Source organism: Lethenteron reissneri, chromosome 63, assembly GCF_015708825.2.
Source record: "Lethenteron reissneri isolate LAM-NWPU_2019-01 chromosome 63, ASM1570882v1, whole genome shotgun sequence".
Classification (NCBI taxonomy): domain Eukaryota; kingdom Metazoa; phylum Chordata; class Hyperoartia; order Petromyzontiformes; family Petromyzontidae; genus Lethenteron; species Lethenteron reissneri.
Genome location: NC_083841.1, coordinates 6,782,288 through 6,808,542, shown reverse-complemented (window position 1 = coordinate 6,808,542; position 26,255 = coordinate 6,782,288). Strand labels below are relative to the sequence as shown.

The following is a 26,255-nucleotide window of genomic DNA, read 5'->3' as shown; positions in this document are numbered from 1 at the left end:
TCACTGCTCGAGGGGGCACGCGGGCCCCTCCCGCAGGATCCCACGACCCCCCCTGACCTCGAGTCCCCTGCGTGTCCACGCGAGCACCCGGGCGGGCGTCTCCGCGGGCACGCAGAAGGCGAGTGACGTCACCGCCTGGGGCGACAGCGCCACGGCCCACACCCCCAGCTGGGTCAGCTCCCCCACGAACGCCTGCGTCGCATCAAAGTGGCCCCCCAACACGTCCTGGGCTCAGGGGGGTGGTAGTGGGGGGGCACAGAGGAAGAGGAGTATGAAGGGTGAGAGAGGGGGGGGGGTAGTGGGAGGAGGGGGGGCAGGGGGGGGGCACAGAGGAAGAGGAGGATGAAGGGTGAGAGAGAGGGGGGGTACACGTGGTCTGAGTCCGCTGCTCATCTCGCTCAGTCCGCAGCAGCGAGCCGCACTTCACGTGACGGCCTCCAAGTGCACCTAGCCTGGCACAAGCACTGGTGGTTTCTATGTGCGTGTGTGCGCGCATCTCAATGCTTATATATCTATGGATGTCTATGGATTTCTGTGTCTATGTGTCTATGTACTTTATGTATATGTGTGTCTATGCATGTCTATGTGGCCCAAGATCACAAATCGCACTTTAATTCCATCAAAGTAACTCTGCAGCGCCACACCTATGACCATCATTAGGGGAAAGAACGGTGATCCAATCTCCGAACCCCAGGAACAGGTTTGCAGATTTGCTGAGCATTTCTGTGAGGTCCTGGGGGATGACCCTGCTGAGGCTGTAGTGCCTCAAATATTGGAGAAAGAAGTCACCCCCTGTGAGTGGCTGGCTGAGGTGCCATCTGTTGAGGAAGTACTGAAGGCGATCCGAAGTCTTACACCAGGAAAGGCACCGGGCAGAGATGATCTCCCAAGCGAAATGCTGAGGGAGGGTGGCGTTTATGCACAGACTGCCCTACATGACATCATAACAACAGTCTGGACCACTGGATGGGTTCCACAGGATTGGAAGGATGCCCTGGTGGTCACCCTTTTTAAGAAGGGGGACCGCACAGACTGTAACAACTACAGGGGCATCTCACTCCTCAGTGTGCCGGGAAAGGTCCTGGAAAGGATTATTCAACATCGCCTTGCTAGGCACTCTGAGGAGAGGCTTGCCGAGCCCCAATGCGGTTTCAGGAAAGGGCGGTCCCGCAGATGCCATATTTTCTATCCGTCTGCTACAGCAGAGGTGTAGGAAATTCCAACAAGACCTACATCTCTGCTTTATTGACCTGGTCAAAGCCTATGATACCATTAGTAGGCCTGGGCTCTGGATTGTGCTTCGTGCTTTCGGAGTCCCTGACTCTCTGCTCACGATCATTAAAGACCTTCATGATGGTGAGCAGGCCTGGGTAAAACTACGTGGCCTGGAGTCGGAGCCATTCCCTGTTCACCTTGGGGTGCAACAGGGATGTCCTCTGGCTCCCACAAGTAGTTCGGGAAGCCTTCGGTTGCTATACCAGAGGAATTTCCATTTGGTACAGATACAATGGGAGGCTGATCGATGCCCGGGTGTGGTCAAGCGATAGCTCCCAATTGCTCAACCATGTTATGTATGCCGATGATCTGATAATTGCTGCTCACTCAGAGGAGGAGTTGGAGACGCTGCTGCTGAACCTTGGAGCTTGTCACTAAGAAGTGGGGCCTTACCATCAGCCCCACCAAAACTCAGCACCTGCCTGGGTATTTTGTACCATCGGACACTCCACCCCCACAACTCCCAATCGGTGATGGGGCAGTTGTAGAGAGAGTGGAGAGCTTTCCATACCTGAGCAGTGTGCTCATGACCGGCTCCGGTTTTACAGCAGAAGTCTCACTCCGAATCAGTCGACTGGGTTATCTTTTCATCGGTTGCGTAACGCTGTGTGGAAACTACCTGGTCTGTTGCTCCACACGAAGCTTCAGGTCTTCTCAGCCACAGTCATTCCCTCCCTTCTCTATGCTTGTGAAATGTGGACCCCCCTAACGGAACATCTTCGCCGGATATAAACATTTAGGCTGGCCTGCCTACGATCCATCCTGGGTTTAACCAGGCTGGATTGTGTGAGGAGCTCACAAATCCTTGAAAGATCTGTACAAAGTCCCATCGGTGAGCTCCTCCGGCAGGCAAGGTTGCGTTGGCTGGTTCATGGAGCCCGCATGCCCAGCCACCGCATGCCTAAACAGCTTTTGTTCGATCTTGACTTAAAGCTTTCGTGACTGCAGGAATTAATATTGTTTGGGTCTTTCGGTAAAGTCAAATAGATAGGTTAAAAGAAAATAAGAAAAAACTACGACGTTTCGATCGCAACACAAGCGGTCGTCATCAGGAAACTGTTTATAAAGGTTTAAAATGGGCGCAGCCTCAGTGTCAGCAGTATGGGCGGGGCAGCTGATGTTAATTTAAGTGATGGGCCACCACTGCACTCGTGGTGGGTTTCCACAAAATTGGAGGGCTGCCAGGTAAAAAGAATTAGCATGTTAATGTGAGATCGGTGAGCGTCCTCCACGACAAGCGTGTTGAGGTGGCTATGTTAATGTGAGAGATTAGAATGTTAATGTGAGAGATTAGCGTGTTAATGAGAGAGATTAGCATGTTAATGTGAGAGATTAGAATGTTAATGTGAGAGATTAGCGTGTTAATGAGAGAGATTAGCATGTTAATGTGAGATCAGAGAGCCTAAAATAACAACTAACATCGGAAGGTGGTAGGATGGGAACATCACAGCCAGTTAAACTGGTTGATGACGTCCTTCCAATGATTGCTAAGTTCATACACATCTTCTCGGTTGTCTGTATATATGGATGACTTCATGAACAAATATTTGTTGATAGCCAGTGGGCTTGCAAAGTACCTTCGTCTTAGAGAAATCAATTTCGTGTGAGCCAGCCGCATAAAACAATGATCAGCCACGGCCGAGGTATTGGTCCTACCGTGTTTCAGATCTGCCTTGTGTTCACGAACACGGTCCGAGACATGTCGCTTAGTTTCCCCCGGCCGTGGTGCTGGCCACCCACCCACTCGTGCGCCATGGTGCCGCCCTTCGTAGGTGCTACTCGCTAACAGCACTTGCCCCAACAGTGTATCAAGGCTATACGGGGGATCCTTGTCTTTGTGTGTCTCCAACATCGCCACTAGGGAGACAAAGGCGGCCGGGCGTGGGAGCTGGCCACCACGTGCGCCACGGTGGCTCTGCTGCTCACACTTGCCCCGGCGGCCTGCTGAGGCTACACAGGGGACCTTTGCCTGTGTGCGTCTCCCACCTGCTCCTGTCCCAGCACGATGACCCCGCCGCCAGTGAGGGGCCTCCAGGGCGCGAGGCCGTCCCCGCTGCCCGTGCGGACCCCGTCGAGGAAGCTGCTCCACGCTCCGTCGCGGGCGCTCCACGTGACGCACACGTGGTGCCAGCTGAGGCGGGGCACTCTCAAGGGGAGGAGCATCACCTGGAGACACACAGATACACATAGAGATACATAGAGATACATAGAGACTCACAGAGATACACAGAGATACGTAGAGACTCACAGAGACACACAGAGACACACAGAGATACATAGAGACTCACAGAGACACACAGAGATACACAGAGATACATAGAGACTCACAGAGATACACAGAGATACATAGAGACACACAGAGACACACAGAGACACACAGAGACTCACAGAGACACACAGAGATACACAGAGACACACAGAGACACACAGAGATACATAGAGACACACAGAGACACAGAGACACACGTAGAGATACATAGAGACACACAGAGATACACAGAGACACACAGAGATACACAGAGACACACAAGAGACACACAGATATACACAGAGACACACAGAGATACACAGAGACACACAGAGACCCATAGACACACATAGATACACAGAGACACACAGAGACGCACAGAGACTCACAGAAACACATAGAGATACAGAGAGACACACAGAGACACACAGATATACACAGAGATACACAGAGACACATAGAGATACACAGAGACCCATAGACACACAGAGATACAGAGAGACACACAGAGATACACAGAGACACACAGAGACGCACAGAGACACACAGAGACACACATAGATCAATAGAGACACACAGAGACTCATAGAGATACACAGAGATACACAGAGAGACACACAGAGATACATAGAGACACACAGAGATACACAAAGACACACAGAGACACACAGAGATACACAAATACACAGAGATACACAGAGACACACAGAGACTCACAGAAATACACAGAGATATACAGAGACACACAGAGATACACAGAGATACAGAGACACACAGAGACACACAAAGACACACAGAGATACACAGAGACACACAGAGACACATAGAGACTCAGAGACACACAGAGACACACAGAGACTCACAGAGACACACAGAGATACACAGAGACACACAGAGACACACAGAGATACACAGAGACACACAGAGACCCATAGACACACAGAGATACACAGAGACACACAGAGATACACAGAGACACACAGAGACGCACAGAGACACACAGAGACACACATAGATCAATAGAGACACACAGAGACTCATAGAGATACACAGAGATACACAGAGAGACACACAGAGATACATAGAGACACACAGAGATACACAAAGACACACAGAGACACACAGAGATACACAAAGACACACAGAGATACACAGAGACACACAGAGACTCACAGAGATACACAGAGATACACAGAGAGACACACAGAGATACATAGAGACACACAGAGATACACAAAGACACACAGAGACACACAGAGATACACAAAGACACACAGAGATACACAGAGACACACAGAGACTCACAGAGATACACAGAGATATACAGAGACACACAGAGATACACAGAGATACAGAGACACACAGAGACACACAAAGACACACAGAGATACACAGAGACACACAGAGACACATAGAGACTCAGAGATACACAGAGACACACAGAGACACAGACACACAGAGATACACAGAGACACACAGAGATGCACATAGAGACACATGGAGATATATAGAGATACACACACAGAACAGGACCCTGCGGGGTGGGCTGGTAGGAACGAATAACCAAAGAATATAAACATAATGTATTATTACACTTGTTTAGCCAGGAAAGCCCCACTGAGTCTCAAGGTTTTTGTAGGGTCCTGCCAAGTGTTTGCAGTAGGGGGCGATGTTGCTACACCTAATCGGACGATACAAAGGGAGACTGTGAGGCCTAGTTCTAGGCTTTAGGCCTAGCTGTAGGCTTTAGGGCGCTGTGAGTTTTTAATTTAATTTCAAAGTTTTAATTAAAAGCTATCTCAGGGAATTATAAGGGAATGTTACACTTGTTTAGCCAGCAAAGCGTCACTGAGTCTTAAGGTTTTTGTAGGGTCATGCCAAGTGTTTGCAGTAGGGGGCGATGTTGCTACACGGACGCACAGACGGTCGGACGGACGGACGGACGAAATAATCTATTGTAGGCTGGTCCACTTCGTTCCTACCAGTATAAATCACTTGATGACGATGGTGATGATGACGATGATGATGACGACGATGATGATCATGACGATGCTGACGATGACGACGATGCTGATGACGATGCTGACGATGATGACTTGATGACGATAATACCGCCCCCTGCGCCCCCCACCTTGTCGTTGACCACCACCTCGACGCCGTCTCCGCCCGCCTCCATGAGGGTCAGCTCGTTGGGCTGCCCGGTCACGGCGTACGAGAGGATCGTTCCCAGGCCGAGGCCAGTCCGTCTGAGCCACGTGCACAGCGTGAACGCGTGCAGCTCGGGCAGCGTGGAGCGCACGCGCGCGTACATGTAGTTGGTGCGCGCGCTGAACACGAGACGCACCGAGTCGCCTGGAGTACACGCGCACACGTGTACACACACACACGCGTGTACACACACACACACGTGTACACACACACACGTGTACACGTGTAGTACACACATACACACGTACACACGTGTACACACACACACGTGTACACACGTACAACAACAACTGCCATTCTCCACTAAGTGGCGGTGACGTCACCAAGGCACTTGTGCCAGGCCATGTGCACCTTGAGGCCACGTGAAGTGTCGAACGCCCGCTGGCAGGAGGTCACGGGGCAGACCCAGGTGCCACAGGTCGACTGACTGAGATGACTGGCTGATGCACCACCTGTGCCCCCTACTGTGCCAACTTGCCGTTGCTTTAGCCACCCGGCGCTTCGCTCGTTGTTGTGAGCGTCGCTCCTCCGCCCTCCGTTGTCGTTGGAGGGCGACTGCCTCCAACTGCCCAGTAGCGTCCTTCACGAGCCTCCTTCACAGAGGCCGATCTTGACACCGCTGGTACCAGTCACCGGCAAGTCCACTCAGCTCCACGTCCTCCTGTACCACATCACTCCATCTCTTCTCGAGCCCGTGCCGTGCCCGTTTAGCCTCCTCTATCCGGTCGAACAAAAGCTGTTTAGGCATGCGGTGGCTGGGCATGCGGGCTACATGACCCAGCCAACGCAGCCTTGCCTGCCGGAGGAGCTCACCGATGAGACTTTGCCCAGATCTTTCAAGGATTTGTGAGCTCCTCACACAATCCAGCCTGGCTAAACCCAGGATGGATCGTAGGCAGGCCAGCCTAAATGTTTCCAACCGGCGAAGATGCTCCATTAGGGGGGTCCACGTTTCGCAAGCGTAGAGAAGGGAGGGAACGACTGTGGCCGAGAAGACCTGAAGCTTCGTGCGGAGCGACAGACCAGGTAGCTTCCACACCGCATTACGCAACCGATGAAAAGATAATGCCGCTCAACTGATTCGGAGCAAGACCTCTGCTGTTAAACTGGAGCCGGTCATAAGCACACTGCCCAGGTATGGGAAACTCTCCACTCTCTCCACTACTGCCCCATCACCGATTGGGAGTTGTGGGGGTGGAGTGTCCGATGGTACAAAATACCCAGCCAGGTGCTTAGTTTTGGTGGGGCTGATGGTAAGGCCCCACCTCTTCTCGGTTGAAGTGACATCTATATTTATATATCTGGATGGCTTCATGAACAAACCTTTGATAGTATCTATCAAACCTTCGGGCTACTATAAAAAGGTTTGTTCATGAAGCCATCCAGATATATAAACATAGATGTAACTTCAACCGAGAAGATGGATACAAATTGAGCAATCATTGGAAGGATGTTATTAACCAGGTAAAACCTCAACTGCGTTATGGTGTTGCCTTCATATCCGCATCTCCAGTTTCTTCAGCCTCCCACTCCCAGCCCCGCCCACTTCCCCCCCCCCCCGGCAATTTGCCTTGCTCCCCCTACCCCCCACCCCCTCTCTATCTCTCCCCCCTGGCTCCTCCCCCCTCTGTTACCTATACAGTATAGCCTCCTGCAGTGGCGGCTCCTGCAAAATCTCTCAGGGGGGGCAAATGTCTGGATGATTGATAAGGATAAGGTCCACCCATGCAATGGATAAATTAACAGCTTAAGCATGTAAAGGCAACTTCACTACTTTAATATTAATGAAAAATAAAGTGACTCTTACAATACATCTCCTTGTTTGTTTCTATACTCACTATTATTACACTGCTTACATCACATTACTCGCTTAATACACTGCTTACTTATACTGAAATTTTGCTCTTCTCTCTTTCAAAGTAGCAAAGTGATCAATTACTCTCTCATTGAAAGCAGGCATGTTCCTGACTAGTTCCCTCTCCATGGAAAGCATAGCCATTGCATTCAGACGTTCCTGTCCCATTACATTTCTCAGGAATGTCTTGATTTTCTTTAAGGTTGAGAAACACCTCTCAGCTTCAGCAGTTGTCATGGGAGTGGTTATGAGGATGTTCAACAGAGCAACAGTCTCTGGAAAAGTATCCTGGAGGTTGTACTTCAGCAAAACCTGGTAGAGTGCTAGTGCACCACAGCAGCCCTTGAATTCTGGACTCTCATAAATGAGAGACAGTTCAGTCTTCAGCTTCGCCTTATTTAACATAGGGTATGCCCTGACAGTGATGTTCAGAGCCTCAACAGGGAATGTATGGCCATGCTGTTGAAACATCTCTCCCTGTAGCAGCGTGGCACTTACAAGGTGGTCGGTAAAGAAGAACCTTTCTTTGGTGTGGACCAAGATTGTGTCGTAGACCTGACAAAATAAATAAATGTAATTTAGTTATAAAATAAATTATTTATTATAATATAAATATTGAGATACAAGGTTTCTATCCCGACAGCAACAATGTATCAGGCAGAATCCATATTTTATATCTCCATATTTTTTCAAAAATTAATGCTATTGGTCACCCTTTACATCTGTCAATGTGTTTTACAAATATTTAACCAATGAAAAGCATTAAAAGAGCTTGTAAATTATTTTGGGCAAAAAACAGGTTTTCTTTCGTTTCCTGAAAAGTAACAGTTTTGGACATACAAGGCTTCCGTCCGACAGCGATGATTTGTGTGTGTGTGTTTACGTTAATTAACATTTTACCAAAATTCAAGCTGAAATGGAGTTTGACAAGGGTTTTTAACCAGTAAATGTATTTTCAATCCACTCAGTTTCTTTTATTAAAGATTCCACTAGGTGGCGACAAATTATATTGTTGACTGAAACGTGCTTACGTATGATGACGTAAGCACGTTAGTGCGAGCCCTCCCGGAAGCCAGAGAATGCATTGGAGCGCCCCCCGTTCGAAAAAAAACATCTTTGAATGTAAGTCTATGGGAACACTCTGGGCGATTCTCAGCCAGAGTGAAACCGCCTAAAAAGAGGCGGTACTCCACAGAACGTGACATGACGCTGATTGGACTATATCCAGAGGCACAGTAACGGCTAGCGTGACTCTGTGGTTGAATATTAATGTGATTGAAAAAGTCCCTTTCACACTTTGGTGGTGCGTTGCCCAACCGCCCTAATGAAGAAACCGCCCCTGGCCTCCTGTTACAGCAGCCCTTTTGCCCACGTCAGCAGTTGTTTCTTGCTGTGGTTGTTCCACCTGATGATGGGCGCTTGGATTACGCCCGAAACGTCGTGATTACATTTATTTTCTTTTATACCCACGTGACTTTACCGAAAGAACCAAAGAGTATACGGGGGATCTTTGTCTTTAGTATGATGGGGAGCGGTGGTGTAGTGGTGAGCGCACGTCGATACAAATCCGACGAGCCGAGTTCGATTGTCGCTCACGGCCAACATCAGCGGCGACCATCTCTGCACCGGTCTCCCCCAGGTCGACTCAGCCTCAAACAAGTACGGTATTCCCTTGTTATACCACGGACTTGCTATCCGCGGGTTTGGCTATTCGCGAATCGCATTTGGAACTCTGCACGCCTGCAGAAAGTGATGAGAGATTAAAAAAAAGAGAGAATGTGATGAGAGAGAATATGATATAGTGTAGTGTATAGTGTAGTGTATAGTGTAGTGTATAGTGCAGTGTATAGTGTAGTGTATAGTGTAGTGTATAGTGTAGTATATACTGTATAGTGTAGTGTATAGTGCAGTGTATAGTGTATAGTGCAGTGTATAGTGCAGTGTATAGTGTATAGTGCAGTGTATAGTGCAGTGTATAGTGTATAGTGTAGTGTATAGTGTAGTGTATAGTGCAGTATATAGTGTATAGTGTAGTGTATAGTGCAGTGTATAGTGCAGTGTATAGTGCAGTGTATAGTGTGCAGTGTATAGTGTATAGTGCAGTGTATAGTGCAGTGTATAGTGCAGTGTATAGTGTATAGTGCAGTGTATAGTGCAGTGTATAGTGCAGTGTATAGTGTATAGTGCAGTGTATAGTGTAGTGTATAGTGTAGTGTATAGTGTAGTATATAGTGTATAGTGCAGTGTATAGTGTAGTGTATAGTGTAGTGTATAGTGTAGTGTGTAGTGTAGTATTCTAGTTCAGCACACACCGTGACGTTTCGCAAGTATGGGGTGGTGGCGGGTTTAACGGCACATTTATATTTAAACCAAACACCTCTATTATAGATAATATTTGATAATTGGTGTTTTACCCTTCCATCTGGCAACAAAACTGACAGCTTTTTTACAAGGAGTCATGTTTGTATAGACCACAATACCTGCAGTCATAATGCAAACAAAAAACATAACTCTGATAATGTATGCACTGTCCTTGAAGTTGATTGGTCCACACCCGAGACAGCTTTCCTTAGAGCCTAGTCCTTGTAGAAAAAGGTGTCAGTTTTGTTGCCAGATAAAAGGGTAAAAAAAACAATTATCATAATTTTTCTACTGGCAAATGAGGTTCCAATGGTGGATCATTTGTCGGGAAAGCCTCCTGCTGCTGCTGCGTGTGAAACATTATCCGCGAAATTGGCTATTGACGAGCATCTCCAGGAACGTATCCCTCGCGAATAACCAGGGAACGTTGCAGCTGCTGCGGAGTGTACATACTGTAGCGTCACTGGGGAGACAAAGGCGGCCGAGCGTGATGCCGTGTCTTGCTTCGTTGGTGCTCGTTAACTTATTATTTCGTTCTTTCCGTAAAGTCACGTAGATAGAAAAATAATAATAATAATGAAGCGAATACAAATGATACAATTTAAATAATTGTATTAATAACTTTACTAATATTAGGTTTATTCACTTTATTCTTATTTTTCTTCTTCTATCTACGTGACTTCACCCAAAGAACCACAAAATTTGAATTCCTGCAAGTCAGAAATTTAACTCGCACTTGCCCCTGTAGGCTACACGCGGGGTGTTTGTCTTTGTCTAAGTCTACGTCAATTATGGAAATTCCACAGTATCATGGTTGGGCCCAGTACATCCACAATACAAGCACTCACCATACGCATACACGCAAGGGAATTGCATGGAAACTCCACGTTCCCACGGCGGGGCCCGTTAGATCCACAGTATAACACGCTGAACACATAGTACAAAGACAGACAAAGATCACCCGTGTAGCCTGTAACAGACTTTAGGGGCAAGTGCTGTTAGCGAGCAGCACCTATGAAGGCCGGCACGGCACACGAGGGGGTGGGTGGCCAGCACCACGCTCGGCCACCTTTGTCTCCCCAGTGGCGATGTTCACTACACACCGCACCAAGTACTCATTTGAGGCTGAGTCGAGCTAGGGGAGGCCCAAGACCGATTCAGATAATAATCGTCACCGGTGTTGACCGTGAGCGGGAATCGAACCCAGTTCGACCAGGTTCGTAGCGCAGCGTAGCGCTAACCGCTTACACCACCGCTCCCCACGCAAGGAAATTTGCATGGAAACTCCACGTTCTCATGGCGGCGGCCAAGTGGATCCGCAAGTATGACACGCTGAACGCATAGCGCGCACGCACTCACACGGCACGTCCATCAAGAGGAAACGTGAACTGCCAAATTGTGGTAAGGATTTATTGTAAAAGCACTGACGATTTGTACAGGGCGGAAATGTTAGTCGTCATTTTACGTAAAAAATAATCATTTGCACGAGTTAAAAATTGCGAATTGAAATCGCTAATTAAAATTAATCATTACAATTGCTAATTCACATCAATAATTTAAATCGCTAATTGAAATTGCTCATTCAAATCGGTAATTAAAATCGCTCATTAACATTGCTAATTAAACTCGCTTATTAAAATTACTCATTAATGCCGAGATGTCCGTAGACCAATAACCACGGATTCGCGTGAAGTGGTCGTTTTTATAAACTAAACTATTAAAAACTAAACTAATATAAACTAAATTATTATAATCAAAATTATTACAAACTAAACTATTATAAACTAAATTGTTATAAACTAAATTGTTAGAAACTAAATTATTATGAACTAAACTCTTTTCACAATGGAGGTGTTTGGGTTAGCCCGCGATCTAACCTCTATTATTGATAATATTGGTCGCCAATTCCTCCTCTAACGCGTCAAACTCTCTTCATGATACGAGGTAAGGCCCACCGAGCTACGTAGCTGTTATCAGGAGCGATCATCTTGGCCGTCACAAGTGATGTCTCAACGAAGTGGCTTATCGTCATCATCATCACCGCGTCGAAATTTATAGCAGCAGCCTAAATAACTCTAAAGGCGTGAACTTGACTTTTAAATGTGGAGGGGAAAGCCGGAGGTCCCGGAGAAAAATCCACGCGACCACGGGGGAGAGAGAGAGACGCAAACTACAAATATGCAGCAGCAGGCGTCAGGGTCGGGATCGAACCCACGACCTCCTGCACACCAGGCGTGGTAGTTAACATCTCCTTGCCACCGTGATGATGATGAGAGAGAGACGCAAACTCCAAATATACAGCAGCAGGCGTCAGGGTCGGGATCGAACCCACGACCTCCTGCACACCAGGCGTGGTAGTTAACATCTCCTTGCCACCGTGATGATGATGAGAGAGAGACGCAAACTCCAAATATACAGCGGCAGGCGTCAGGGTCGGGATCGAACCCACGACCTCCTGTATACCAGGCGAGGTAGTTAACATCTCCTAGCCACCGTGGCTCCTATATCTGTGTCAGTGACAATGTCGCTGAGTGGTGGAGGGGTTGACGACAATCATCACGGCATGACCCCACTCCTACTACTACCACCAGCACGTGGCCTGACTCAAACGCAAATGTGGATCACGCAGCCAATTCCCAAATCGCCCCACAGTTCTCATTACACCTGGGAAGCTAAGCAAGGCTGAGCCTGGCTAAGTGCTCGGATGGGTGACCACCGTGAACACCAGGTGCTAAAGGCTGCTGCAGGGGCCGCGTGATGGGAAGCAGAGGGCAGTGTTGTACCGTAGAGTAGGCCTCGGCAAGATAAAAGTGTAAAAACAACGAGCCTACCTTTACCCTACCTTTTACCTTACCACAATACAATCACTCTACCCTACCTTTTACCCTTTAGCAGGTAAGGTAAAAGGTAAAAAGCAACGAGCCTACCTTTACCCTACCCTTTACCCTACCTTTTACCCCACCCTTTACCCTTACCCCTTGGCATGTCGACACCTTTACCCTTTTACCCGGTAAAAAGGTACAATTACCTTACCTTGCCGAGGCCTACCGTAGAGTGCTTGCGATGTACAATGCCCAGTGTCACCAACAGGGTGGTGAGTGAGGTGCGTCTCATCTAATCGTTTACACCTATTAATCAAAAACAGGTTACAGGTTTTAAAATTGTGATGATTGGAATTATGCGATCGAAAGTTCAACTTCTGGTTAATACTAACGAAGGCTGCCGTCTCTGGTCTAGGCCAATTCGTCTCAAAGACAATGCGAATGTATGAAATTATCAGAGCAATGTTTGTGTTTGAATGTTCATCACAAGCCCTGTGTGTGGTTAATGCAGTTATTGATTCCTTACAAAGGCTATCTAGCTGGTGTTTGAACACATTCACATAACTTCTGTTTTATTTGCCAGAAAGAGTTTTAAAAAACAATTAATTTTACTTTTCAAACCATCATAAATTCTGCAACGTTTGCTGTTTAATTAGGGACCTACTGGGCCCCGGTCTAAGTTTACACAGTCACGTTCTAATAGTAATCGTACACACGCACAACACAAAAACACCACACACTGACTCAGCGCGCATCACATAATGAGGGGTGTAGTTCTATGAATGGACCTGGCCCTGTCACGGTAACGTGGAGTTTCCACCGCTCGCTCAGGGACACCAATGGAAATGAGAGTCACCCCTTTGATTTGAGGTGTCAGTGTTCAGGGGCAGATTTAGTGGTCGATTATTCAGGGCCGCCTTTGTCTCCCCCAGTGCTGACATTCAGACCGCAACTTCCCACGGCCAGTTCTAGACTTCACTCGCCACTGATGTTGACCGCGGCTGGAAATCGAACCCAGGTCGCCGCTGGGTTCGTAGCGCAGTGCGCTAACCACTGCGCCACCACTCGCAATGGTGTGTTACGGGAGGGCGAACAAACACACCAGGGGTGGTTATGCCCGCACGTGGAAGGATGCTTACATCCACGTCCGCATCGGTTAGCCCTGGGGGGCTGAAACGGCGCTGTGATCCCCCACGGCCCCACCCCTCGGTGGGGGAGTTGCTATATAAGGCGGTGAGCCGGTGGGCTCGAGGTTCAGTGTTTAGCTTAAGCCAGTGAAGAGTGAAGACCGGCTAGATAGGCCCTGGGACTCCCCTGGATCGCTGTCCTTCTCAGGAGCGACCAGGGCAAGCCAGTGGGGTGGCCCCGAGAGCCCAGAGCCGATGCTCTTCTAAGAGCCGGTCTGGTGGCTCAGGGTGCCGTGATCCCAGCTTGGCCAGAGCTGGGTCAGCTAGCCTCCCCTAGCTCTCGAGTGGAGGACCTGGGAGTAGGCTAGCCGGCTAGAGTTAATGGGGTCTCCCTGTTAGATGGGTGAAGGGGCCGTTACCCCTTTGAGTGTTGTATACATTGGCCTGTGCTGAGTGAAACGTTATAATAAATAAATGTGCCTCCGACTACGTCGTCTATGTCTCATTGAACCTACTACACAAACACACAAAGGCAAAGGCCCCCCGTATAACCTCAACAGGCTGTAGGGGCAAGTACTGTTAGCGAGCAGCAGCAGCAGCACCTGTGAAGGCCGGCACGGCGCACGAGGGGGTGGGTGGCCAACACCACGCCCGGCCGCCTTTGTCTCCCCAGTGGCGATGTTTACGCACCGCACCAGGTACTCATTTTGAGGCTGAGTCGACCTAGGCGAGGCCCATGACCGGTTCGGATAATCGTCGCCGGTCTTGACCGCGAGCGGGAATCGAACTCGGTTCGCCGGGTTCGTAGCGCAGCGACGCCACGGCTCCCCACGGACCTGTCCAGTGGTTCACACCGAGGGCCGTGGACATGAATGACGCTCCACCTGCAGCTACAGCTCCCTGCCTGAGAGAGTAACGGGATCAGGGAACTCTCACTTCATGTCGTTATAGAGCGGCGGGTGGGGAACCTTGTTACTGCCAAGGGACATTTGGATATTTATATGACATCATTCGCGGGGCCATACACAATGATCAACTTAAAAATTAGCCCGTTATTTTTGCTCAAACATTTCATTAACTCGTCCCTAATGCGATGTCTGGAACTGCTTCTCTTAATTGGCGAGGCGTGTGATGATGTTAGCTGGTGTTGATGATGTTGCTGCTACTCGCAACTGCTTTGCCAGGTTTGCTCCTAGATTTGTTGAATTTCGAGTCCCGCCTGCGGTTGCCTTGGCAGGGCCAGACTTAAATTATCCCGCGGGCCTGACACGGCCCGTGGGCCGGACGTTCCCCACCCCTGTTATAGAGGGTGTCCCATACGTCTGTAATCATAGGGTAAATAACGGATTCATATTTAGTGTTGTTTCTGCAGTCTCTGAGTTGGGAAGAACGAGCCCAGATAATTCTGCTCGTAGGGAATCGAAGACGGAGGCGAGGTCGCTGTTGAATTGAACAAAGTGCATTGAGACCGTGAGCCAATAGCACAGAGCTTGCGTTTTTACTGTGATATCAGACTCATGCGACACCCTATACATAGTAGTGTATCGTGTAGTGTATCGTGTAGTGTATCGTGTAGTGTATAGTGTAGTGTATAGTAGTGTATAGTGTAGTGTATCGTGTAGTGTATAGTGTAGTGTATAGTGTAGTGTATAGTAGTGTAGTGACATAAGAAGGGAGGGGCTGCTGGGGGCTCTGGGATCCCAGGCGAGTCCAGACGCTTAAGCCTCTGGGCGCCAGGCGCTGGGTTCCCAGGGGGTCCAGACTATTAAGCCTCTGGGCGCCAGGCGTTGAGTTCCCAGGCGCTTAATCCCCTGGGCGCCGCCAACGGGGGGGGGGGGGGGGCTGTGTGTGCTCTGTGGGATGTCTGGTGGCGCACACGGCCCCACCCCTTGTTGGACCAGGCATAAAAGGAGAGCTCCCTGGACGATCGGGGCCCAGTTGTAACTCAAGACCCAAGACCCACGACCAGCCATCTGAAGACCCTGGGATGCTGTGAGAGCCAGCGCTGGGACTCTGGAACTCCCGACTCTACGACCTTGTGAGGGCGAGTTCCGGAGCGTAGCCAGAGTAGTGTATCTAGGCTGTGTAGCTAGGCTGTGTACCTAGGCTGTAACAGAGTATCAGGACTGTTGGAGAGTTGGACTGTAGGAGAGTTGGAGTACTGTTGGAGTGTTGTATTGTAATAAAGAAGTTACCTCTACAAGTGTCTCCGGAACCCATTACATTTGGCGTCAGAAGTGGCTATGGAGACAAGAAGTAAGCCACGTACCTTCAGTCCTGACGGCGATGAAGAGGAGCAGGCAGCGATGGGGCGGCCAACGCCGGCCGACAGCGACGCTGCACCGCCGGCTGAGCAGCTGTCTGCTCCGCCGACCGTCCCCTCTCCAGCGTCGGGAGCAGAGATGGAGGAGGCGCTGCTTCGCCTCGCAGAGCTGCTCTGCGCCACCGCCTCCCTCCTGGGCGAGATGCGGTGCTCGCAGGCGATGGCGGGAGGGAGAGAGGAGGCGCGGCGCTCGCCCGAGCCCGCCGCCGCCGCCACAAACATGGTGGACGCCGCCGCCATTCCCGCCACCGGCGTCCCCCCCACGGATGTGAGGGATACTTCCGGGAATGACATCACTTCCACCGGAGGAGCAGTGACCGCTGGGAGTGACATCACTTCTGGGCTCAGCGCTGTCCAACCGAACAACGCCGCGTCATCAGCGCTGCGTCCCTCACCGCCAGGTGACAGCTGTTTGCAACCTAGCATACCGCGTCATCAGCGCTGCGACCGGACAGTGAGGGCGCCATTCTTACTGTAACCAGCGCCGGGGCCGGCACATCGACCGACACGCTGGTCGCCGCCTTTGCTGCTCTGGCCAAAGGTTGGAGGTCGGGAGACCAGGCCCCTGACACTTCGTACATTTTACGCGCTCCGGATTAATGACTTTTTTGTTGATATTTTCTTCGTTGTCGTCGGGGAGTCGTGACTGTTGTTGGGTAAACTGTGTGGAGCTTCGCTCGTGAGTGTTGTCAATGTATGTGCGAAGCTTTGTTCGTGATTGTTAATGTATAGCTTGTGCTGTCATTGTTAACGATGTATATACTGTATGGGGCATTTATCTTGAGATGGTGACATGCTGCCAAGGATTTGGAATTGTCATGCTGGCTCTCAAATATCTTGGGGTGCAGATCCTGACCAGGATGGCCCAGCGGGTGTTGCGTGTCTAACACGAGAGTTGTGGTCCCGTCATGCTATGGCTGACGGCTTGACCCGACAGCCCGGAGATTGAAACACTCCGTGGCATGTCTAGCCTGGTGGGCTGTGCGCTCACAGGGCTCGGAGAGTGTGGTCCCATCATGGAATAGCTGACGGCTTGACCTGACGGCCCGGAGGTTGAGACCCTCCGTGGCACGTCTGGAGCAGTAGGCTCGCCCTGACGGCCCGGAGATTGAAACACTCCGAGGCGCGTTGAAACAGTGGGCTGGAGATTCGTGGTGTTCAGGTGTAGTTGTCCCGTTACGTTGGGACTGTATCCCTCAGTTGTTAGGGTGCATGTTGTGCAGGGCGTGAACAATGGGTCGTCTCAGATCGGTCGGTACAGCTATATGCTGCGATGCGAGTCTTGGAGAGAGATTGGGTCTCAGCTCGGTCGGTACAGCTATACGCTGCGATGCGAGTCTTGGAGAGAGGTTGGGTCTCAGATCGGTCGGTACAGCTATATGCTGCGATGCGAGTCTTGGAGAGAGATTGGGTCTCAGATCGGTCGGTACAGCTATATGCTGCGATGCGAGTCTTGGAGAGAGATTGGGTCTCAGATCGGTCGGTACAGCTATATGCTGCGATGCGAGTCTTGGAGAGAGACTGGGTTGAAGTCCCCCCCGATATGGCCGACGTGCGCGGTTTTAGGATGGAGACGCCACGTTGGAAAGGCGGGGGGTGCTAATGGTTGACATGTAATGTCGGTGGTGGTTCTCATTGAGGGCTGCTGGGACGCAAGCACGGATGCCTTGGAGACGCGGTTCGCGCGTGCGGCCACCATTTATGGACAGGAGCAGGCGGATTTATTTTGTTTGTGTCATGTAAATTTTATATATATATATATTTTTAAAATGTAGATACTGGAGCAGCCCTGAAGTGCGACTTCTTTGCCCAGTACATGGGTCGGACCTGGAGTACGACTTCTCGACCCGGGACGTAGACAGACGTCCGGATTAGTGTGTGTAGAGGGATGCTCGACATGTTGGTCTTCGCCTTCTCACCACCTGACGGATGGGAGGGTGGCAGGGTGGTGTGGATCCCTGCCATCCATGCGGTGATTGTGTGATTTCGGTTCGATTACCGGTGTTGGTTGTGCATCCAACGCGTCGGAATCTGTATATTTGTTGTTGTTAATTCCCCGTTTTCTATGCGGATCCCGAGGAGGGCTAGGTGTGCCGCGGGTCGTTTGTTCACGTGTCATTGCTTCACCTTTTTGTTGATTGATGCTTGTATATAGTGTAGAGTTGTACAGGTTGGTTATGGTATTTATGGTTGCTTTCTTGTTCTCTTTTCTTTTCCTGTTGAGGCTCGCGTGTTTTTTTTTCTCTCTCTCCCTTTCGTTAATTGAAACTTTCTAATTATTGACAGCCGGGACGGCTGGAGGCTACGTAGAGGGGGGTAATGTAGTGACATAAGAAGGGAGGGGCTGCTGGGGGCTCTGGGATCCCAGGCGAGTCCAGACGCTTAAGCCTCTGGGCGCCAGGCGCTGGGTTCCCAGGGGGTCCAGACTATTAAGCCTCTGGGCGCCAGGCGTTGAGTTCCCAGGCGCTTAATCCCCTGGGCGCCGCCAACGGGGGGGGGGGGGGGGGGGCTGTGTGTGCTCTGTGGGATGTCTGGTGGCACACACGGCCCCACCCCTCGTTGGACCAGGCATAAAAGGAGAGCTCCCTGGACGATCAGGGCCCAGTTGTAACTCAAGACCCAAGACCCACGACCAGCCATCTGAAGACCCTGGGATGCTGTGAGAGCCAGCGCTAGGACTCTGGAACTCCCGACTCTACGACCTTGTGAGGGCGAGTTCCGGAGCGTAGCCAGAGTAGTGTATCTAGGCTGTGTAGCTAGGCTGTGTACCTAGGCTGTAACAGAGTATCAGGACTGTTGGAGAGTTGGACTGTTGGAGAGTTGGACTGTTGGAGTGTTGTATTGTAATAAAGAAGTTACCTCTACAAGTGTCTCCGGAACCCATTACAGTAGTGTATAGTGTAGTGTATAGTGTAGTGTATAGTGTAGTGTATAGTAGTGTATAGTAGTTTATAGTGTAGTGTATAGTAGTCTATAGTGTAGTGTATAGTGTAGTGTATAGTAGTGTATAGTGTAGTGTATAGTGTAGTGTATAGTGTATAGTGTAGTGTATCGTGTATAGTGTAGTGTATAATGTAGTGTATAGTGTAGTGTACAGTGTAGTGTATAGTGTAGTGTATAGTAGTGTATATTATATTATATAAAGGGTAGCCCATAACTCTGGAATCATTGGAGAAAATAACAAATCCATATTTAGTGTTGTTTCTGCAGGCCCATGTAGTCACGAAAGCTTCAATCCTAGATTATTTGAGCCCAGATAATTCTACTCGGAAGGAAGCCGACGACAGAGGGGACTAGGGGAGGTCGCAGTTGAACGTCACAGGCCGCATCGAGACCGCGAGCCACAGGGATTCATCTTCTTGGTTCTTTCGGTAAAGTCACATAGAATGGAAATAATAAAATAATAAAAATAAAACATAATAAGATAATAAAAATAAAACATAATAAAATAATAAAAATAAAACATAATAAAATAATAAAAATAAAACATAATAAAATAATTCTCACGACGTTTCGGCCACAACGCAAGCAGCCGTTCTCAGGTGAAGACCAGGTCTGTCGGGGTCTTCACCTGAGGACGGCTGCTTGCGTTGTGGCCGAAACGTCGTGAGAATTGTATTTTATTATGTTTTATTTTTATCATTTTATTATTTCCCTTCTACGTGACTTTACCGAAAGAACCAAGAAGATGAATCCCTGCAGTCACGAAAGCATTGAATCGAAATTTAACCACAGGGCCTCGTTCGCAAACTCGTCGCGAAGCGTTCGGCAAACGGGACCCGCGCAAGGCAGACCGGGCAGAGGACCTCGGGGGAGATCCACCGACGGCGAGTTGGGGGCCGTCCATAAATGACGTCACGCGATTTTGGACGATTTTTGACCCCCCCCCCCCCCCATCGTCACACGGCGTCACAAAAAGTCAGACCCCCCCCCCTCCTCGAATATGACGTCACAAAGCTCTGCCCCCCCCCCCCAAAAATAAAACATGCTTCAAATCTCTTTAAACTATTGTCATTGTAGTGCGTGTTTAATGTGGCGCTGCACTCTGATGTTGCAAGAGAAAACATTTATTAAAAAGTATATTTAATTAAGTACAACGTCTTCTTGGTTCTTTCGATAAAGTCACGTAGAAGGGAAATAATAAAATAATAAAAACTAAAACTTTATAAAAAAAATTACAAATTCCTTTGTCAAGGCGCCCTTCCCCCTCCAACCCAGCTTAAATATACGCTGCCAAGCCTGGTGGTGCTCATTCAGACGTTGTCTTTCCGACAGACCTGTTCTTCACCTGAGGACGGCTGCTTGCGTTGTGGCCGAAACGTCGTGAGAATTGTATTTTATTATGTTTTATTTTTATTATTTTATTATTTCCATTCTACGTGACTTTACCGAAAGAACCAAGAAGATGATTCCCTGCAGTCACGAAAGCTTTAAATCGAAATTTAAGTAGAACGTGTTGTCTATATTTATTTAAAGTTGCGCATTTTGATGTGACGTCACATTTCTCAAACCCCCCCCCCCCCATCGTCACACATCGTCACAAATGTCTGACCCCCCCCAGGTGCGTGACGTCATTTATGGACGGCCCGTTTCGATGCCAAGCCCACACACACAGAGAGAGAGGGGGGGCGCTGTTACTGACGCACGTGTCCAGCGTGTGTTGTTGTCAACGTTTCGTCACCACTGCCAACAGCAGCAGCAGCAGCGTTACCGTCGCGGAATGAATCGTTAGAAAGCAACAGAAACACGCGGGGGGAGGGGGGGGGGCTCCACAGAGACGCGTGAAGGATTCACACAAAGTAGCACGGGGATCGTGAAGAGCAGCTGGCCGCATGTACAGAGGTCACCAGTGGGGAGGGGTCACCAGTGGGGGAGGGGAACGAGGTCACCATTGGGGGGGGGGGGTGACCAGTGGGGGGGGGGGGTCACCAGTGGGGGAGGGGGACGAGGTCACCATTGGGGGGGGGTGACGTCACCATTGGGGGGGGGGTGACGTCACCATTGGGGGGGTGACGTCACCAGTGGGGGGGGTGACGTCACCAGTGGGGGGGGAAGGTCACTAGTGGGGGGGGGGGGCGAGGCCACGTGGGGGGGGGGAGGGCGAGGTCACGTGAGGGGGGGGGCGAGGTCACCATTGGGGGGGCGAGGTCACCAGTGGGGGTGGGGGTCACCAGTGGGGGGGGGGGGGGGGGTCACCAGTCTGAGCTATGTCGCCAGCGCGAGATTTGCCAGTGCGCACAGACTCACAAGGAACGCGTCAGAACGACGACGACGACCACCGCCATCGCCACCATCATCATCATCACCACCATCATCACCATCGCCACCGCCATCGCCGGTGTTGCCGGGTGGTAGTTGCCGACTCTTACTTTCGTCCGAAAATTTCCCCAAGGAATTTCCGCCAAGTGCAGTGTCCGTCACGGCGTCGTCGTCGTCGTCGCCGCCATTGCCGCCATCACGCCCGCCATCACCGCCATCGTCGTCATCGTCGTCGTCGTCGTTGTCTTCTGCGTATGGCGATGAGCGGGAGCTCGTGTCGGACGTGCCAACATTCTGTGGGAGAGAGAGCGGATTGGCGAGGTCACGATGGCTGATTCTCAGTCGTGGGCACACACACCACACACACACCACACACACTACACACACACCACACACTACACACACACACACTACACACATACACCACACGCACACCCACCACACACACACCACACGCACACCCACCACACACACCACACACACACACCACACACACTATACACACCACACACACCACACACACTACACACACACACCACACACACTACACACACCACACACACCACACACACACACTACACACACACCCCACACGGCACGATTCACACGCGCTGGGGCTGGCCATACAAAGATTCAAGGTTCACTCCCACAGGCAGGACTGGCCACAGCGGACCGAGTTCTCTGTGGGAAGGCCCAATCTCGACAAACTACTCACTTCTAAATCCTTCGTTGAAATTTTTTTCATTACTTTAGTATCAATACTTGTGTAGGACTTGAAATATCACGCGCCACGCGTTCTGTTGCTAGGCAAGCGAGCAGAGTACAGTGGGAGCATCTGAGGACACGGTTGTTGTTGTCGTGGCATTAAGGGGGGTCGTTAAGAGACGCCACAGGTGTTAGGGGTGACTGAGGACGTAGGCCGGTGATTGGTCAGGAGGGTGAGTGGCTAATGACAGGCGCCGGCCTGGCGGCAATAACATGGTCACGTGAGGCTGGGGGCCTGGGGGCGAGTAGCAAAGCGGGGGATGAGATCATTGATTGGGACTGATTGGTGCGGGGATAAAGGGCACAGCGTAATGGAGAGACGGGAGTCTTGGTTGGGATTGGAGCTGGAGTGGTTGGTGCCCGGGAGAGAGACGGAGCAGCAGTGAGCGGGGATAGATACGATAAGGATAGAGAGAACACAGTGTACGGTAACAGTGGATAGAGAGAACACAGTGTACGGTAGCAGTGGATAGAGAGAACACAGTGTACGGTAGCAGGGGATAGAGAGAACACAGTGTACGGTAGCAGTGGATAGAGAGAACACAGTGTACGGTAGCAGTGGATAGAGAGAACACAGTGTACGGTAGCAGTGGATAGAGAGAACACAGTGTACGGTAGCAGGGGATAGAGAGAACACAGTGTACGGTAGCAGTGGATAGAGAGAACACAGTGTACGGTAGCAGTGGATAGAGAGAACACAGTGTACGGTAGCAGTGGATAGAGAGAACACAGTGTACGGTAGCAGTGGATAGAGAGAACACAGTGTACGGTAGCAGTGGATAGAGAGAACACAGTGTACGGTAGGAACGGGGAGACATGGAGTGTTGTTAATGGCGGCTTGTGCATCGGAGCGAACGGAGAGACACGGAGCGATGATGAGGAGGAGGTGTGAACTTTATGCGTGAATACATGAGACGAGAAAGACAACGAGAGCACGAGTCCTACACATGTGTAGTGGTGTTATGGCACAGACACACGTCTGTTACAGCCGTTCGCGTGTTACGGGACAAACACACGTCGGTAACAGCTAGCGCCCTGGGCTTACCCAAAGGGGGCTGTGGGCTTTGTATCCCCCACGCCCCTCCCAACAGGTGGGGGCTGCGGGGTCTGCTGTGATCCCTCGGAGCCCCGCCCCTCGGTGGGGAGTTGGTATAAAAGACGGGGAGCCAGAGACATAGGGGCAGTGTTCGCGAGCCGAAGTCCGAAGACCCAGTTGAAGACTGAAGGCCGGCTAGATAGACCCTGGGACTCCTCTGACCCGCAGTCCTTCTCAGGGTCGGGCAGAGCAAGCCGGCGGTGTGACCCCAGAGCCTCAGAGCCGATGTCCTTCTAAGGACTGGGTCTGTGTGGCTGGTGGTCGTCACCTGAGCCTTGGCTGGGCCGGGTCAGGTAGCCTCCCCTAGCGCCCTTAGCGGAGGACCCGGGAGCATATATATCTAGGCAGAGAGCCTAGGGGTGTATCCCAGTGTTGTACGGGTGAAGGGGCCGTTACCCCCCTTCTCAGTGTTGTCCTGTTGAGTTATAATAAATAGTGCTGCCTCGAATTCACCGTCTCTGTCACTTGTGAACCCACTACACATTTAAATTTGTATTCATATTGGTTGTTTCTGGCTTTATGTGAACGAAAAGACACAAATTGGCCCGTTTTCTCATGCATGAAAAATAGGTATATTTCAAAATATCACTGTTCTGGTCACAAAAGAAAAGTTTGTGAGGAATAACAATAGCCACTTTCTGTACTTTTTAGGCATAAGCAATAACGAAATAACACTTACTACCCAGGAACAAACATTGTGTTACACAGTCTGATCAAATTGATTATGCTGATATGATGATACTGTTGATGATATTGATTTATGATGCTTATATGGTGATGCTGCTGCTGATGATTATATTGATGATGCTCATATGATGATGCTGCTGCTGATGATAATCAAATGATGCTACTGATATTAATATTAATGATGATGATGATGCTGCTGCTGATGTTAATATTGGTGATGATGCTGCTGATGCCATCACCTCCATCCTCCGCACCAGGTCCTTCACCTTGCGGTCCATGGTGTCCACGCCTTCCATCCTCCCAGCACCACCGCCACCACCACCACCACCACCGCCACCACCACCGCCTCCTCTCTCTTCACACTTCCTCAGCTTCTCCAGGAGCTCCCTGACGGTGCTCTGCAGGTCCACGATGGCCTGCTCCTGCCTCCGCGCGTTGTCCCTCGACGCCTGGGCTTGCGCGTGCACTTTGGAGGGAGTCCCGGTGCCCGGGGAGCAGCTCCGTGCCGAGGGGAGCGCCGCCGCCGCTGCGCCTGCCGGGAGATCGAAATTAGAAATCGTCGGTTCGCATCGGAGCCAGGGGGGGTGGGGGGTGGGGGGCCACGGGTTCGGTGCCCGAATCGGGCGCCCGTTCGTGTGGTGGTTGTTGGTGACATCAGCATCATCATCCATATTAACATCAGCTATACACTACACTACTATACACTACACTACTATACACTACACTACTATACACTACACTATACACTACTATACACTCCACTATACACTACACTACTATACACTACACTACTATAAACTACACACTACACTACTATACACTCCACTATACACTACACTACTATACACTGCACTATACACTACACTACTACACACTGCACTATACACTACACTACTACACACTACACTACACACTACACTACTATACACTACACTACTATACACTACACACTACACTACTATACACTCCACTATACACTACACTACTACACACTCCACTATACACTACACTACTATACACTACACTACTATACACTACACTATATACTACAATACTATACACTACTTTACACTATACACTACACTACTATACACTACACTACACACTAGACTGTACATTCCACTACTTCACTATACCAGAGAGGGAGCTCTAGACGATGACGATGATATAAAAGCGCCATAGCTCCCAGCGGCTTCCTAACATCGGATGGGAAGCAGCGTTCCAGACGGCCACAGGAAGCCGCGCCTTCCGACAGCGCCGCGCGGCGATTCCCGGCGACGGCTCGGGCGCACGGCACTGCGATGTGCAAATCCCTCGCGATCCCTCTGGCAGGTGCGGTTGACACGTCGGCCAACCACCGCACATCGCCCCCCCCCCCCCCCGTGCCAATCGACGCGCTGGTGGAGATCGTTCACCTCCTCCCCCGCGCGAAGCAAACAGCCACCAAATAACACGACGGGGTGCAATACCAACCGGGCGAATAACCAGGGCGGCCTACCGCCATTGAACCGCAAAACTTCTGCGACAAGTGGAGAAACCCCCCCCAATCACTGCCACGACGTCGATCAACACCGTCACAGCGAATCGTTAGCCCCGTAACCATCGCCACCGCCACCACTGCCGCCACCACCACCACCATCGCCACCACCACCACTGCCGCCACCACCGCCACCACCACCACCATCGCCACCACCACCACCGCCACCACCACCACCACACCACCATCGCCACCACCACCATCGCCACCACCACCATCGCCACCACCGCCGCCACCACCGCCACCACCATCACCTTCATTTTCTTCTGCCGAGACGCAGACGAGACGCAGGTTTCCTTGTTGAGAGAACTGCGCGCTCACACTGACGGCGCTGACGCTGGCGGCGATGATGGCGGTGACGATGGCGGCGGCGGCGGTGACGTTGCTGCTCCGTGACGATGGTCGGGCAGCGGTCTCCGCGGCCCCCATCGTCGGCTGCGTTGCCTGCCGCGTGCCGACGTGTCAGGCGTTTTGCAAGCGCAGAGATTGTGTCAAAGACGAGGCCAACATACCCTCTCTCTAGAGCTCCCTCTCCAGCGGAGACCTCGTCCACCAGCAGTGTCGCGAGCGAGCAGTTGCAGGGCTGCGCCTTCGCCTGTCACTCTGCCATAGCAATGCCAATGGACTTGATGTGAACGTTTAGTAACACATTGTCCTGCGGAGGGAGCTGGTAGGAACGTTGGGTTGCGAGG

General features: G+C 50.7%; 1 protein-coding gene across 1 annotated transcript; it reads right to left on the bottom strand.

The window, feature by feature from the left end:
* LOC133358829 (neuronal pentraxin-1-like) lies at positions 1 to 26,019 on the bottom strand. The gene is made up of 6 exons (XM_061577277.1): positions 25,818 to 26,019; positions 24,266 to 24,558; positions 21,589 to 21,772; positions 5,655 to 5,875; positions 3,262 to 3,441; positions 1 to 225 (listed from the first exon to the last, which is right to left on the bottom strand). Exons 1-6 carry the CDS (start codon positions 25,990 to 25,992, stop codon positions 1 to 3), a joined length of 1,278 nt encoding a protein of 425 aa, XP_061433261.1. The 5' UTR covers positions 25,993 to 26,019.
* Positions 26,020 to 26,255: the final 236 nt, after the last annotated feature.